Here is a 16,699-nt window from a genome sequence, read left to right on the forward strand (position 1 = left end):
GCAAGGCGCCAGAAAATAAAGAGATTTTCTTTCCTTATCGTTTGAACGCCTTTTAAATGATCTTATTTCAAGTTACGACTGTCAAAAATACTCCTTGCAGATTTAGTTCCAATTTTTTTGAGAATCGGCGAGGCATTAGTCAGCATTTAGTAATGTAATTCAGATTAAGTAAGGCCATAAAAGGCTTGTAGCTACAGTGGGGAACTGGTGCTTTTGTTGCGACATTATCAAATATTGAACAATCCTATTCTAGTCATCGTTCTGCTGGAATATTTCTCAAGTTTATTTCCAAGGTTAACTTCGTCATGCTATGATATTTATTACTGACCTCAGTCGCTTTGGATCCATCCAAGCAAAACATCCTTATTTTCCCCAATCCACATCCTACACACACCCCTACACACACAATCTAGAATTATGCAAAATCTACTTCCCCTTCATTCTATCAGTCTGGTTCATCGTTTCAGAATTCACATCAGGCCAAGGCTTGATGCACGGTTCAAATTTTTTGCTGAAATCCAACTTTTATTTTAGTTTTACATGATTGTTCATATTACTAATCAAACCAGTCCACAAATGTACTTCTGTGTGAACGGTTTACGTCCCCGAACGACTCACATGTGCAGAAGAAGAACGTTGATGTTAAACCAAAGCGCATCGTTTACGGAAGAAATAATGGATCCTGCCATCTAAAATTTATTCAGCAATGAGAGTCGAGAACAGTATGATAACTACGAGGTCATAACGACATGGCAAAAGCTAATAAAAAAGTGCGACTGCAATGGAGCATTGCCTGCAATTTCTGGAGGGAAGTTGGTTTAGATGCGTAGGCAGAGCGAAGAGTGATGGGACTGTATCATAGCTAATCAAATAAAGTCTTTGTTTTGTTTATTTGGGCATTGATGATCCCTGTGAGTTGTGTGCATGATAATCTGATTGCCATAGCAACATTCAAACGGTAATGTCCTCTGAGTGTTGGTTTGGGAACCTGTCCCCGGGTCCACACTGACGGCTTAAAGGGCTTGAGATTTTCTGTACTGCAGGTAAGATGTTTTCACAGTTTTTTGATAAGGAAGCATTACGGTAAATAAAAAAAAAAAGAAATCACCAGAACATTGAGACCCGTTCTCTGAAAGTGTAGTTATTGGTAGGAGTTAGTAGAAGAGCCTCTGTTCAAGGGACAAACACACCTAAACCCTCACATGAACACAAGTCTGTTCCTGCCGTTCACTTCGACTCACGCAGACAAATTGCCAGACATGCCGACCCTCATCAGGGGAGAGAAGACACCTCGCTGCCCCGCTGACAAGGAGGACTTTCACTCCATGTACTTCACACAGGCATGTAAACTGTCCACTTAAAGTCTCCCTCAGGTTGACTGACAGTTAGGAAATGTCTGGGATTCTCTGCATGTCCAAGGGCGCGGTTTGTCAAATAAACATCCTCTCAGAGCCAGACAGCAGCAGGCGCTTTGAGCAACAAGGAGCAACCCCGGAAAGCGGAGACGGGTCGCTCGTTTGGTCTGTGTCAGCGGGTCAAGTCTCTTCACTTTTCCTTTCCTATGGGCAAAGCGGCATCCTCGATCAAAGCCGGTCTTACAGCTTCAGAGTTGAACTCGGAGGAGTGCTGGACACACTGTTAAGTGTTCTGCAGGAAAGAAAGGAACAGGCAGAGTATAAACAAAACGTGCGACCTTGCAGAATGCTCTTGAGCGTCGAGAATGTGCTGCCTGGTGACTCTTATCACCGCCGTCTGTCAGACACGAGAACATTAGCGGACTTTAGGGGTTGGCTGTCTGAAACTTTCCTGCACAGCTTTTCCGTCAGCTCAGACTCTGCAGGTCAGAGGTCGCGCAGGTCACCGCGAGCACGTCTCTGACGCAGCGGGAGTGACGGCAGAGCTTGTGGAACAACTGCTGCTCTGCTGAATTTCGGATTGAAGGGAAAGGATGAACGGTAAATGTTTAATCATGGCAGATGGATTTTATTGTTTTACATTCAGTAAAAAAAAACAACAAAACAAAACAAAAAACACAAACCGTTCTCAGATGTTTGCTACTGTGGTCCAGGAATGAGATGTGAGATTCTTGTGGGACAATTTTAACAGTTTCACTGTTTTCGCTCAAATGTTGTCACTGCTTCTTAAATAAAGCATATAGAAAATTATATTTGTCATTTATTTTGATTTTAATACACTCAAGACAATTAGAATGTCATCAAAAATGTGATATTTTTTGTCGCTCGTTTCTTTTTGAGGATTATGCCTGACAAGTAATGAGCAATCAAACTCAGATTATTAGTGTCACATATCAGTGCAATGGAAATCTAAGACTTCTGACACAACGGCAATGGTGCCAGCCCATCCCACCCAGCTGAGTTTGCGTAATGCTGCTGCAGAGTTTGCATGTTCTCCCCTGATCACATGCTGGTTTTCAGCCTGCACCAGGATTTTCTTCTGCAGTCCAAAAAACGTGGAAGTTAGCTCAGCTGCAGATTTTCTGTTTCGGCTGTTTTAACGGACTGGCAACGAGTCCGGACTTCTAATTCTGCTGAGATCTTGAACTGCACCAGTACAGCAGATGAGCGAGCACTTGAGCTATTTATTAGCTTATGTCCTCCATTTCAAGTCTTTTACATACATCCTTTGCAGTCATAATCAGGAACAATTTTGGGAAACATACATATTGGTTCTACTAAAGGCCTCTAAAAGGAGAGGCCTGCAATCTTTCCCAAACAGATTCCATAAAAAGGCATAAAGACAGATTAGATATATTTTTACATATCGGAGGATACAGATAAACAACTTTCATGCCACTATTCGCCTTGTAATCGTTTACAAAATCTCTTTTAGCCTGGTCTTTGCAGGCCATAATTTCACAGTAAAGCCAACTTCTCCATCAAACCAAAGTAAACATGGTGTCCATGGCCTGATCCCACTCTGTTTTAATTAAATTTATATGCTGTGAAGAACGATTTCTGTGAACATAGAGTGATCAAAATTAGGCCGAACTGTAAAGAACACATGCGTCACCATCTCGATGTGGAGTGAAAGGTTTTGTTTATGATTCGATTCTCTAATCTGGTCTGAAGTACCAAGAAACAGCAATCACAGATTCAACTTCCTTATTTGGAAAACACCTGAAGTGATCTACGAATAAAATAGGTCTACAAAAGTGAGACTATAAACCTTTTTTTTTTGTTTTGTTTGAGTTGCAGTCTCTTAGTGTCTTCCTTCGTTGAAGCATGTTCATTTATCTGTGTGTGCTAGATTTTCTATGCAACATGCACATTAAAGTAAAAAGGACTACATGTATTATTTTGTGGTTTTTCTTTTGAAAATTTTAACAAAACTCGAAACTTTACCTACTCTTTGTTTTCTGTGCTAGATGTCTAATGTGTCCTTTTCAAAAGCAATAAGGTGGATTTAGTCATTTAAAGGGGCGGTATTATGTGTTTTGCAAGCACATCGTACCATTGTAGAGAACAATCAAGTAACTATGTTCACTGTAGTTATTATAAAAATGCAATCAAGAATGACTTAAAAGAAATTTGACTTTGTAAATTAACGTCTTGAAATTAGTCTCTTTACAAATTCATGCTCTTTCTGAAACTACGCCTTCAGGAAGTCATTACAACATGGCTCCTCTACTAACCATTTAACGTTTTTGCCAGCGCTTCACTGAGAAATGGCTCGTGTAACGAGCTCAGCAGCTGCATGGTTCCATCGGATGTTTGCTAATTGCTGCTGGCTAGTCTGAAGGAGCTGATTGGCGGAGGGCTGCTTTGTGAGTTGGAAGATCGGAAACTCAAGGCAACAGAAAAACATCATGTAAAGCTAAAAAATAGTACATTTTACATAATACTGCCCATTAATGAATTAAAATGAGTAACTCGCTGACCAATGGCATGTTATCAGTGGATTTCATAAACTTCTGTGTTCCTTCTACTTCATGTCTGTTTTAGTATTTTTCTTTTCAAGCAAAGAAAAAGTAAACTGAAGCAACTGGTCAGTGGATCCAATATATATTTATATCTATAGAATGTAAAATGTGTAGAATAGCAGTCTCCAAAATATTGTTGCATAGATTTAGAAAGAGTCCACAGGAAAAAAAAAAAGACTATTGTTTGTTTCCCTCCACTTTTAATCAGATTCTAGCTCATAGATTTTGCTCTCAAGGCATTAAATAAAATGTAGACCTAAATCACGCAGATTAGACTTTAAAGTCTCTGCTGCTCGCATGCTTTTCTTGTCAAATTTTTTGAACAATTCAAGATGAGTTTTGGAATACTACAGCGGTGTCCATGTCCAAAACTGGCATGCACAAGCCAAACGCATTACTGCAGAGTAATTTACCATGGCAGAGGCCTAAGAGAGCCTCCTTTGTTTTGTTTTTTTGTTATTTTTTTTAATAAAGTTAGTTTGCTTGATCACTTCAGAAATTATTCATCATTTCTATTCAACTCCGCCAAGAACATTTTTCTGGACAATTTGTGGATTTGTCGTCCTTCAGCCTTAATTTATTGCTGTAGTCGTGCTTCTTCACCGCTTTGTTTCATACTCGCAGAATAAGTCTCGGCGGAAAACTGACGACAAAATGCCTTTTCTCCAAGTTTTATTTCCAACACCTGTTTAAGATTTGGCTCGGAAAGAGAAAAAAAAGACAAAAAATCCCCAAAACGGAACAACACCTGAGAGTCGAAAGAACTCTGCGTTCGAACGAGGCCACATACTGAGAGGGAAGCAGTAAAGCAAATTGCAAGCTAATTTATAGAACTTGAGCTTTTTATCTGGAGATTTGAGGATGTGATCGCAGCTTTATGCGCCCTCAGTACGTCTGTCAATCAGCCGGTTTCAAACGAAGCCTTAAGATATCTTTGTTTTTGTCAATGTTATTATTTGAATAGACTCAGACTGACTGCGCTGCGTTCTCCAAGAATGCAGCTCGCTGTGTGTTTCTATCGTCCGGCCCTAATCACAACCAGGTGCCTCCGATTCAAATTAACATATGGTTCTAACTCTCCTCCTACTTTGACAAATGCATACCTGGGTTGCTGACTAGTAAACCCATAAAATGAATTCTTCAGTTTTTGTCTTTATTATTATGATTATTTACAACATGAGGATGTGAGGGAGGGCGAGGTGGGGCAGAGCTGCGAATGATTTCACCTTGCACGCAGCCCTCGTCTTGCCCGCGTTGCGCACCTCGACGCACGACTGCGATCGCACATTATTAGAAGCAGGACTTGTTGCACTCGTTCTTTTTTTGGTTCACGTGTTCATTATTTGGGTTATTGGTGCGTTCGCAGAGGGTGATAAAAACCAAACGAAAGGCTTTAATGTGATATACTCAGGATCTGACGTTTTGGATCTCCAGACAAGTGCCTGGAAGAAATGTGAGAAAGAAAATCTGCCCTCTGCCCTTTTGCATATTTACATTTATAAACATTGTGGTGGGTTAAAAAAATGCTGCAAGAAAACACAAGAGATTGCAGTGAAACACATGGTGCGACTCCTTCTCCATCTTGGATATATAACCAAACGATTATCCGATTAATGTGATTAATCATATTAATTGTGATGAATCAAGTCTAATTACTAATTTAGTAATCGGTCAATTAACTGGAGTGCATTGTTAACGACTCAAAAAAAGGCCAATAGCTAGAACAACATATTGTGCTGTAATTGAGTAAGATAAAGATGAAGTAAATATTTCTTGAATATAGATCAAAACTTACTTGTTCCACTGGCAGATTGTTTCCCCCACTTATAAGAAGCATTTTCCTGTGTTATGAGTGGAAAACAAATCTGCCAGTGGAATAAGAACTTTATCAATATTCTGGAATGACTGATGTAAAACAAGCTCCTACGTCTTGCAGAAAATGTACTTGCAAGTTAATTTAGACTTATGTCAAGTGTACTGAAATATCTGCACTAGAATTTAGGCAAAAATACTTGGTAAGATCTTGTGTTTTTGCAGTGAATGGGGCACAACAGTGGTTTAAAAAATAAATCAAGCGATGTAATAGGGATTTTACAGACAAAATAAAAAATCTAAATGCACAAAACTGCGTCGGCGTCGGAATATCTATACATATCTCACTGCTCCAATGTGGAATTACCAGACTTTTTCTTTGATATCTGCACATTTTATGCAAAGTAGAGGTAAATAAACCTTAGTGTAATTCTCCTTGCCTCTTAAAATGCAACTGAATGGAAGCTCAAACAGACTGATGCTACTGATCCTGGTATGAATGATCAATATCATCTTTTGCATTCTCTAAATAATCTGGTATTTTAATTTCCATTCTATTACATTAGCGTCGCACTGCTTCAATCAATTGGATTAACTACACACAGACGGCTGTTTGAAAGCCTTTGTTTCTGTTAATTATGACTGTTTTCCGCTTACAGTTAATGAGAACATGACATTTCAATCAAAATATTATATCAGAGCAATAAAATCTATTTTTAACAACAGAAATCTGGACGTAATGAAGAAGTATGTTTGATACTCGCTTAAAGATCACTTTCGAAATCCACTTTCAACCTGACAAATGATCCTCATGGAGACGCTCAAGCGTCAAGTGTCACAGAGCACACTGGACTTTATTAATATCAACTATAAATATATGATCTTTGCTTGTAAAAAAACTGTAGTTTATATGTTGGGCACATTGTGTTCCAAGATGTTCTTTCATAGTTCTAACAATAAAGAATACGAGTGCCGAGGAGCAAAGACAGTAGTAAAAAGTCGAACAGCGCGAGGTTGTATGAAGACAAGTGGGATGGCACACAATACGGAAAAGTCATACTTTAAGGCAGTTATTTAAAAATCTGTAAAGGGGCGGGGGGAGGCTACAAAGTTCGTTGTCAAATCTTGTTAAAGGTAGTTTTGGTTTAAGTGCAACGTCAAGACAGCTGACGAGAAAGTTAATTCCCAAAATTAAATATACAGCTATTTGTCTGGCCAGAGCTGCGTTTTAGCCATAACTACTTTGGTTTGAGTTACCCAGGTTTGGAAATCTGGAGCTTAAATGTCTAACTGCTTCCCAAAAACAACAAACTGAGACGGCACGTGGGTTATGAGCAGAGCTGTAGCTTTGAGCTGAAGCAGAGAAAAGTATCTATTTAATATTTTATTGACTTATAATCAAGAATTCGACTGTTGTCCTCCCATTTATTCGTATGTATTGAACTATTTACTTAATTGAAACTGTAACCAGATTACTCCTTAAGATCTTGCTCATGCAATTATTTGTTCAAATTATCATTATGTTGTGAAGGTACAACATAAGATGGATGATTTGTGAAAAAAATAGAGAAAATAAAATCAAGCTTCTTTATCTTATCCTTGTGCTCCCAGCAACAACTCGAGAAACAACCAATCAGAGGCAGGGGGAGGGTCTTAGCGCTGTCAATCACCCTTTCTCGCTTCCTCTTTGCTAAGCTACAACTAGTTGGGTTGAACCGAATTGTAAATATTTTGATATTAGTCGTCTTATGTTTAAAGTGAAAAAGTTAATTTTGTGGTTGTACAAATACACCAAACAAGAAATGAATAATAGCAAATTTATGACCGGGACGCCAAAACCTCAGCTGTAAAGGTTTAGGGGTTTGCAGTAATTTCTTTTGCAATGGCACATTTTTTGTTGCTGTCCAAAACCGAAGCCGAGACATGTTGTGTTTTACTCCTAATCTAAAACCCATGTTGCAGCTTCGGACTGGGCCAACGAAAGCAATACAACATGACAAACAGTCTCAAGAAGTGCAGAAAATGACGGAACGATATGTAAAAAAACGACAGAATGGATTAAGGTGGGCCTTTTACTCATATTTATTTTCATCAGGGTGTTAGATAGTGGTATTACAAGGCGGGAAAGGGATGTGAAAACTTCGTAGACGTTCCCGGTTCTCCCAGATTCCTCCGCCCACCCCTCCGAAACCCGGACAGAAGCGTGCGGCGTGTGATTGATATCCGAGAATGATCCCGAGCTGTCTCTCGTACTCTTCTTTTAGTCCTGGAATGTGCTCGCATCTAAGCCACGGGCTGGATCAGGTCTGTGTTTCTGTTTTCATTTCTACTGTGAAGAAGAAGAAAAAGAAAAAAAAAACAGCCTGCTGCCCAAAAAGCTCTTGTATCCACAATACAACACCTGGAAAAAGAAACTCTTCATTAATCCCGGCAGCCCTTGAGAATCTGTGGTTCTAAGCGCCGCTCTTCCCCCAAACCACATGTGAGGCGGCACGGTGGCTGGCCGGCAGAGCCTTTGTTTTAGAGCAACTCCGGGTTATTGTCGGGTCGCCGTGGCTGAGTGGCTCCTTAATTGAATTTCGAAGCGTTTTGTTTTAATACGCCACCGTCAGAGCTCTCCGGCCCCCTAAAAATATCCAAGTGGATGCAATGACCTCATCTTTTCCGGAGTTTTGGAGAAAGATAATCCGACATGGTCTTTATCACTCTAACAGCTGATGAAGGAATAATTACAGGCAACCACAGATCCGACCGCCGTCCGTGTAACTTTAGAGTGCTAAATCGCACAGCGATGACCTGATTCGCCGATATCTCCGAGCAGAGATAGCGACGCTATTTTCTTTCCCCTCCTTTCTTTTAATGGTTTGTTTAAAGTATTCAAGCACTTTTCCCCCACTTTATAGCCTAATAATTTAATGTATTTTGGGGGGATTTTGTGATTTAAACCAACACATCATAGAGCATTGTTGTGAACTAGTTTTAAAAAAAAGAATCTTTTTTCTTTCAAATAAAAATTAGTAAAGTTTGCATCTATTGCATTCCCTTATAGACATATCCCCCTAAATAAAACCCAATTCAACCACTTACAATCAGAAGTCACCAAATTAGTACATAGAATCCATCTGTGTGTTATTTAATCTCAGGATAAATCCAAGTTTGTTAGAGATTAGAGAACAAACAGCATATGGATTTCAGCAGTGATGTTTTGCAAAAGTTTAAAGGAAAGTTAGGATGCAAACCAGTTAGTTTTAAAATAGTTAGGTTGGTAGATCATAGGAAGGTCGTGTTGGTTCTTATAATAAGACTGTAGGTGTTCCAAACTACCTCTGCTCCCGTACTAACACAAAAAGAATATTGCCTATAACTTTCAGCAAAAAAATTATTGCTCTTTTATGACAGATTATTAAGGCAGCACTAAGAAAACGCAAATAAAATTACAAGAAGCTGTGCGAGAATAAAGTAAAAGTTGTAACATTCTGACTTTATCCTCGTACGACTTCTCGTAACTTGTTGACTTGATTCTTCTAGGACATCTTGTAAGATTCTAAATTATTCTTGAACAACTTCTTGGTACTTTATTCTTGTATGACTTATTTCTCATTCTTTATTCTCATGATGTTATGGCTACTCGTAATAATTTTGTACATATTTTTTATTATTTCTCAGTATTACTGTAATATTTTGTCGTACACTTCTGCCACACATTTATAAAATAAAATATTGATTAGACACTTGATAAATACTGACACTTCAGTCATTCCATCCTTAAGCCTGAATTTCCCAACAGAGGAACAAGTTTTTAAATTTAAATCAATTTCAGTGGTGTCTTAGGTGAGCATTTTTAATGTTTGGGTACACATGCCGCCGCTGATCGTGATGCACTCATGCGGGTGACTTCATCTTTGTAATCACTTGTCAGTAATGGAGGACAGCAGCAGAATATGCAAACCCCAGGAACGTATCAACACAACACGAGCGTGTTTTTACTTCCCTGGAAGAAGTGGTGACTAAAAGCTGCTCTCCCGCTGTAACAGCCCCGTTCTGTATTTATATTAGCTGCAAAGCAATTTTTAACTGTACATTCCAGGTAGGTGAACAGCTCTTGGCCGGTGCAGACGGATTTTTCAAAGCTTTGAGAGAGAGAAAAAAAGAAGTAAAAATTAAAATAAAAGAATGAAATAAAGTAAAAAAAGATGTCCAGTCAGTTGGCAGGAGCAGCTGTGCAGCAAAGGCAACAGAGTCATTTATTTGTCTGACTTTGCAGTATGCCTGTATAGCTGTCAGTAGGTTTTTACTGTAGAGAGCCTAAATATGAAACCAATTACAATCTTGGGTCTGCACTCCAAACACAACCCGCATAATTTTTTTGTTGTTCTCCTCTGAAATGCAAGCAACTATTTCAAGCCTTACACCCCCCTTTTTTTTTCTTTTTGAGTTTTTCATCACTTTACGCGGTGTGGTTCGGATAAATAATAAACCTGTTTACCGCTCGTGTGAGCTGAGGTAATAATCTATCAACTGAATCTGGTCCGTGTGTCCGCCGCTCTCTGCTTCGCTCGGGTGATGAATGAACATCTGAGTAATTTCATGGATGAATTAGGAGCTAAAAACAACAGCGCACTGGGAGGGGAGGGGGAAGCATCGGCAGATATTCCACCTGTTGCCTAAGAGTAATAGAATAGTACGATTTTTCTTTGTTATGGCGTTGATGCTTCACGCAGATAGTGTTTCAGACAGAACTCCTGGCAGCTCTGCTGAAAATGCTTTTTTGGTCATTTAGACAGCAAAGCAAACAAGATCATATCTGGAGTAATATCTGTTCATTACATTCATTTCGGTTCTTTTTCATGCTGTTCTCAAAGTCTGAATCTTAACCACAGCCATGAAAGCTATTACACCGACACACAATCTCTAATAAGAGAGCAAAGCTAATTATCTCTGATGGGGATACATCAGTCAGCTTAGGGACACAGCGCTACATCAACAACAAGACCAGAGGTTGATGTTAAACTACATAAAAAGATCAAGAGTCGGGGCTGATCGCGTCCATCAGCGCCGCTGGCTAATGTCCTCCAGATGAGCGTGGTCTCCCCCGCTCCCCGACTCCATGCGTGCGTCCAATCAGCGTGGAATCCGCCCAGCTCGCGGGGTGAACCTGCTGCAGGAAGACTCTTTTAACGCTACGTGTTGGAGAGCCGTCAGCTGCCAAGCAGGCATCGCGTTCGTCTCGCTCTGCGAAGGAGCGCCGCTGAGTTTCTAAGTTTTAGAAAGACGGACTCGATGTTTTCTTTACAAAATCATCTTGAAACGAGTAGCATGCATTTGTATTTACTCCAACACCCCAATGTTGTTCATTTCCTTTAAAAATGGGGTGAACAAACGGCTTAAAAAAGACAAAGGAACACAGCAGATCAGTCAGGGAGAGAGTTGTGGAGAGGCTTAAAGCAGGGATAGGCTGAGGCACAACACTTCAAAACAAAAGCCTTGAACATCAAGTAATGAGGTCATTAATCAGAGGCAGACAGCCATGAGGCCCCTGATAACTCTGGAGGAGCTGCAGAAATTCACTGCTCATGTGTGAGAAACGGTCAATAGAATAACTCTTTGAGGTCCACTGAAAAAAGCTGGCCTTTATGGAATAGTGGCAAGAGAAAAGTCTTCAAAGATGTATCGTTTGCAAGTGGTCACTCTTACAAAAAGCTTTGTAAGAGTGACATCACGTGTCATTTCAAATATGTGGCTAAGCGAGGCTAAGTTAAGTTAAGCTAAGATAGTTTTTCTCAAACCACAAAATACGCACATACAGGCAGGAGTTGTGGTTAGAAGGTAATACTATATTTTTTCTCCCCAGATTTTTGGGTTACATGTAAAACTACTAAACTGGGCACATCGGACACATTGGGTAGCGACACATATGTTATGGAGATGCATTTCTTAAACTGGGAGAGGGAGATGATGGTAAGCTGAATGGATCAAAACATGGTCAACCAAATTGCAGCAAAAAGTGCATCTAGACACTATTCCACTCCTGAGTTTTGACTCAGCATAAGTAACCACAGAGATTTATGAAGAACGAGCGGGAGGAAACATCATCACCTTGGTGGGATCCTGGGTACTGACGTTGGGCGTTAGGCCAATCCTGCCACTCCTCTGCATTGGCCAGACTGTAAACCACAGTTAGATGGATTGTGGTCTTAAGCGTCTCAAGCTGAACGGCGATGCAAACACACCGGGTTGTGTTGTGGAAATAAATCCACACTGGAACACTTTTTGAAAGCCCCCATGCATCATGGCACTAACAAATGTTGTATAGAAAAAAAAATCTTCCAAATAAAGAAACAACTGACAACTGTCCAGCGGAGTGACAAATCAAATCCTCAGAAAACCTTCGGACCACATGCAGGGAGCCAAGTACAACATTTTACTTCTCTTCATCTACTAAAAGTACTTTGCTTTTTGCACCAAGATTCTAAAATGTATAAAACTTTTTATTTATTTATATAACTGGTTCTATGTGGAGGAAGAACCCAAAGAGTGGGGCCTTTTTGGGTTCTTGTCTGACATGCTTTAACATGTCAGACAAACCATGGAGGTGACAGACTGTAGTGTTTGTGAGCGTAAAGTTACCCAAATTTTAAAATGCACTAAGCTTGAGTTTTCCCTTTCAAATATCCCTGTCACTGCAAAACATTCACCAATGTCTAAAGAGGTAAAGTTCTAATTCCTACCGATGTTCACATACAATTTACAAAAAGATAATCCATTTCTTTCTCAGGGTCTGACATTAAATCAGGCCACGTTTTCTGTTTTAGCTCAGTCAAGCTTATCAAAATAATTTCTCTTAAGTGTCTCAAAACCCAAGGTATGATATAATATCTGTATAACTTACTTCCTACGGCAAACACTTCTGCTTTGATAGTTTACTTGCCATGCTGCATTTGGGTCTTCACAATTCATATTATTTGAAACCTCAAACCTTTCAGATTACAGTGAAGATGACTCATGATTTGAAAAAAAATTAACCAATCTTGTTTGCTCTGAAATGTAATGGACACAAATATTGGTGATAATCATATGTGAGCTAAAACAGGAAAAATCTAGAACTATTTCATGCCAGGCAAAAATGTTGCATTTGTTATATAGTGTATGCAAACATCTGGTTTTTAACTATATATATACATATATATAGTTTACCTGAAATTGGGACTAGCTTAAAGTTTGAGTGTCGGGTCGAACAGAAAACTGTGAGTATTTTATTTTTTTAAATATTTTGACAACTATTATACCATTTTTCATGTAAACATTCTCAAGTAAAACTCATGTGATAATGTGCAAAAAGAAAAAAAGTGAGACTTCTAACTGCTTCCATTCACTAATGTAATGTTTAACGTAATATAAAGCCAGCTATACTTTAGAACGGGGCAAAACACAATTCATTTTTCTGTTTTTAGATTATTCTCTTTAAAGATAGAGATTTGATTATAAACTTAATATCTTCTTGCGAGTTAAAGATAAAATATTTACATTGATTAAAAAAACCATCCACCCTATAGTGTATTTGAGCTTTTATAAGTTGATAGCGCCAGGCTAAAGATCGCATGATTTCCAAGTTAGAATAAGTAAATATAAAAAAGACACATTTGTATTTGTATTGTATTTGTCATTTTTCTTACTGTGTTATTTACTAAAGGCACATTAATGTATAAAATCCCTCAGGCTCTAGTGGTCAGCTATGAGATGACGACATTACACAGGATAACGACCATTAGGTTTGCTCAAAATGCTACATTCTGCAACTAATGATGAGGAGGTCACCATGTCAGTGAGAGTTATATCATTTACAACATGACACTTTTGAGACTGTCACGTTGTAATCTTGAACGCACCCCTTCTCTTGTTTGTTTCTCTTAGGCCCCCCCCCACCTCCAAACCACTGGATAAAGCGACTGGATGAAATTGAGTAGATTACACTTTATGTCCATCGCCGTCTTCTGTTACCCTTACTCCCTCGCCACACATGACATCATGGAAAACTTTGCGGGGCTTCAGCTGCAGGAAAGAAACCCTCTGTTGTTTTAGCTATTTTGAGAGCCTGTGTGCATACACAGGGCTAAAAATATTGATTCAAAACACAGGATTCCGCAAATGTTTCCACCTCCGGCGCTGTCATGCGAGTGGCATTTGAGTCAGGTTGAATTGGGCCGTGATGCTGAAAAGGAGATATTTCAGCGTGGATTAATCTTCAGAGGGATTCAATGGGGGGGAAAAAAATGTTCAAGGTACGTAAACGGGATTTGGAAAAGGAGCGCCACGTAAAGCCTTTCTGTACTAATTGCGGCGCTCTGACTCTTTCATTCATTTCCAAAGGTAAACAAGCAGATGTTGTTGAATCAAACTGAGAAATCTGCAACCTTGTTATGCTTTGGGTGGGAAAGGCATTCAGGAATTTAGATTTTGCAAGAAACATGAACTCAACACTGAACAGCTTCATCCTAACTAGGCAATGTACGGGGACAGCGTTCTGTACGCATCTTACAGTTGTCAACCCGTTCACCTATGTATACTCAGTGTGCAATCTGACCACCACCTGATTATTCAACTATGTCTCATAAAATGTAATTATGTATTTGTCAAGCGTGAGAAACAACTAAGCTTTGGGTTTAAGTTCAGGCTTTCAACTAAGTGACATAAGACTCAGACAACCATCGACTATAATATTGTACCAAGGTATATGGCATTGTCAGTTGTTTGTCACATAGTATTCCTACTAGATGTAATTTTACAGCACTTAAGTTCCTCTAATTGTTTTCTGAGATGAAATGTATTTTGCAATAGCAATATGGTTGAACTCATTTGTCTTTGTTTGGGGCTAACTAGCATTAGCGCGGTAAGCGGCTCGTGTTAAGCCCTCTGTTGAAGACAAAAGAGAAATCCTACAGCCACTAAAGTCCACTCCAATTTTGTCTCCATTTCGTGAAGAAGGAAGTTGCGCTCATGTGTTCCTCACAGGGTGTTATGTTGTTTCCTTCAGCTGCTCTTAGTGCAGCGCCTCCACAGGAGAGGAGGTGAGCAGCTCGCTCAAAGGGTTTGGCTCGTCTGACGCAGCGCAGTGTGAATGGAACTCAGTCTACCGGACTATCATGCACAAAAACACCCTTTGAAGAAGTTAGTCAAAGTGGAGTTATCTTCTACTCTACCCAACTTCATGTTAGCATACCTCAGAAAAACAAAAAAAAAACTTTAAAAAAAATTTGTCACAAATGCTTGAACTTTGGAAAAATATAAATATAATTGGACTCACCATTTTTGCCTTCGCTTGCCTGTTTCCTGGGTCTGTGGCTTGGCCTGTCTGTCTGCCGTCCAGCATGTGTGGCCCTCTGTGGGAGACCGGGATGCCGTCTGTCCCGTGGAGCCTCGTTGCAGACCTCTGAGCATTTCACAGCGTTCATGGCTCCCCCTTCACTCCCCTGCGGATGACATTTCTTCTTGGGTCACCTCCCTTCAGCAGACAAGAAAGATGCCATGAAAGTGAACGCTTGGCAGACAGGGGGGCCACGTAACGGTTACAGTTAAACAACCACTGTCAATTGGAGTTTCAATAAGCGCATAAAACGTCAGAAGCACACGTGAATGGGTAAATGAGAAAACTCTTCCCTTGACTCTAAAAGCTGGAATAAATCCAAGTCAGTGTTTACAGAACATTTCACGTTTCGGAGGCCCGTCTCGGCTCAGGCAGGCGGCCGGCGTGTGGCTGGTTGTTTATGACCCTGGTTTAAACTCTCATTCAGCCATATGTGTGCATCTCTTAACCAGGTGGAGGTATTCCCTTCAGGTGATGGGAATTTTTTTTTTATTTAAACAATATCAAGAGAGCAAAGTTTTAAAAATCCCGAAGAACAACAGAAAAACAAAGCATTACAAACACATCTCCATCCTGTTCCCCTACAATCTGAATGTAAGAATAAATATTTAGCAGTTGAGCAGAGAAGTTTGCCAGCAAAGATTTGATCTGAGCAGAGACAAGTTTTGAGCGCAAGGAGAAAGGTCTAAGAAAGCACAGTGAATATTTGAAAACGAGCAAATACCTTGGAGTACAAGCATTACAAGTTTTAAGTCAGGAAGTCCTGCTTTCAAAATGAAAATGTAAGCTGTCAGTATTAAAACTTTTGAGAACAAAGGACATAAAATCCAGCTTTCAGATTGAAAATATGCGCCCTCAAATTATGGCACATAAATTGCCCCTTACTGTCAGGATTCTGCTGTGTGAGTGTTTGTGAGTGAAGCCAAACGAAACTTTACCTTCACTTGTAATGACATATGTCAGGCATAGCTTAAAAGTCTTCTGATTTCAGATAATAGCCGTAACTGACGTATTAAAATGAGCCTCTGTCTCTTTAAGAATCTCCTGCCCTTTCCGACACTCCCTTTCTTCAGGCCGCGTCATCACGACAATGCTTCTTCACGTCGTCCGTTGATGCCGTTGGTGCGGTCAGTTCCACCCAAGGTGCTCCACCAGCTGTTTGCTAATCGCTGCTACTAGCAAACAGCTAGGAGCAGCCGTTTGCTAGTAGCAAACAGCCTCTCTGTGGGGGAGGGGGGAGGGAGACGCTCCAAAATGGCCGCCAAAGTAAATTCAAGGATGAGTCACAGCAGCACTCTTGGTATGTTTTTATGAAGAAATGGCATTATAATGTTCTTTAAAAAACTACAATTATCATTAAAATATATAAAAAAGAAGACTTTGTTCATTAAAAAGAATGAGAAAAGTTGATTTTATGTCAAATAAACCTCAATCTCTTATCCATGTGTGAACAGTCTTTTACACTTGGGCCACCTAAATATATAAAAATTTGGGGGAAATTACAGTAAGAACACAACATTTGATAAACGGTGTGATGCTGTGAGAACCCCTCCCCCCAAAAAACTACTTCCTGTATTCTTCTTCAT

At 39.8% G+C, this 16,699-nt stretch overlaps 1 protein-coding gene across 1 annotated transcript in view; it reads right to left on the minus strand.

The window, feature by feature from the left end:
- The window catches only part of myocd (myocardin), a 52,814-nt gene extending 36,592 nt beyond the window's left edge, over positions 1 to 16,222 (minus strand). The window contains exons 1-2 of the mRNA XM_055057423.1: positions 16,052 to 16,222; positions 15,054 to 15,251 (exon numbers count right to left, since the gene is read on the minus strand). Coding sequence (XP_054913398.1) covers positions 15,054 to 15,201 — 148 coding nt within the window. The 5' untranslated portion in view covers positions 15,202 to 15,251; positions 16,052 to 16,222. The remainder of the gene's footprint in view (positions 1 to 15,053; positions 15,252 to 16,051) is intronic.
- Between the last annotated feature and the right edge of the window lie 477 nt (positions 16,223 to 16,699).

Source organism: Poeciliopsis prolifica, unplaced genomic scaffold (genome assembly GCF_027474105.1).
Source record: "Poeciliopsis prolifica strain line A6 unplaced genomic scaffold, Auburn_PproV2 SCAFFOLD048, whole genome shotgun sequence".
Lineage (NCBI taxonomy): Eukaryota > Metazoa > Chordata > Actinopteri > Cyprinodontiformes > Poeciliidae > Poeciliopsis > Poeciliopsis prolifica.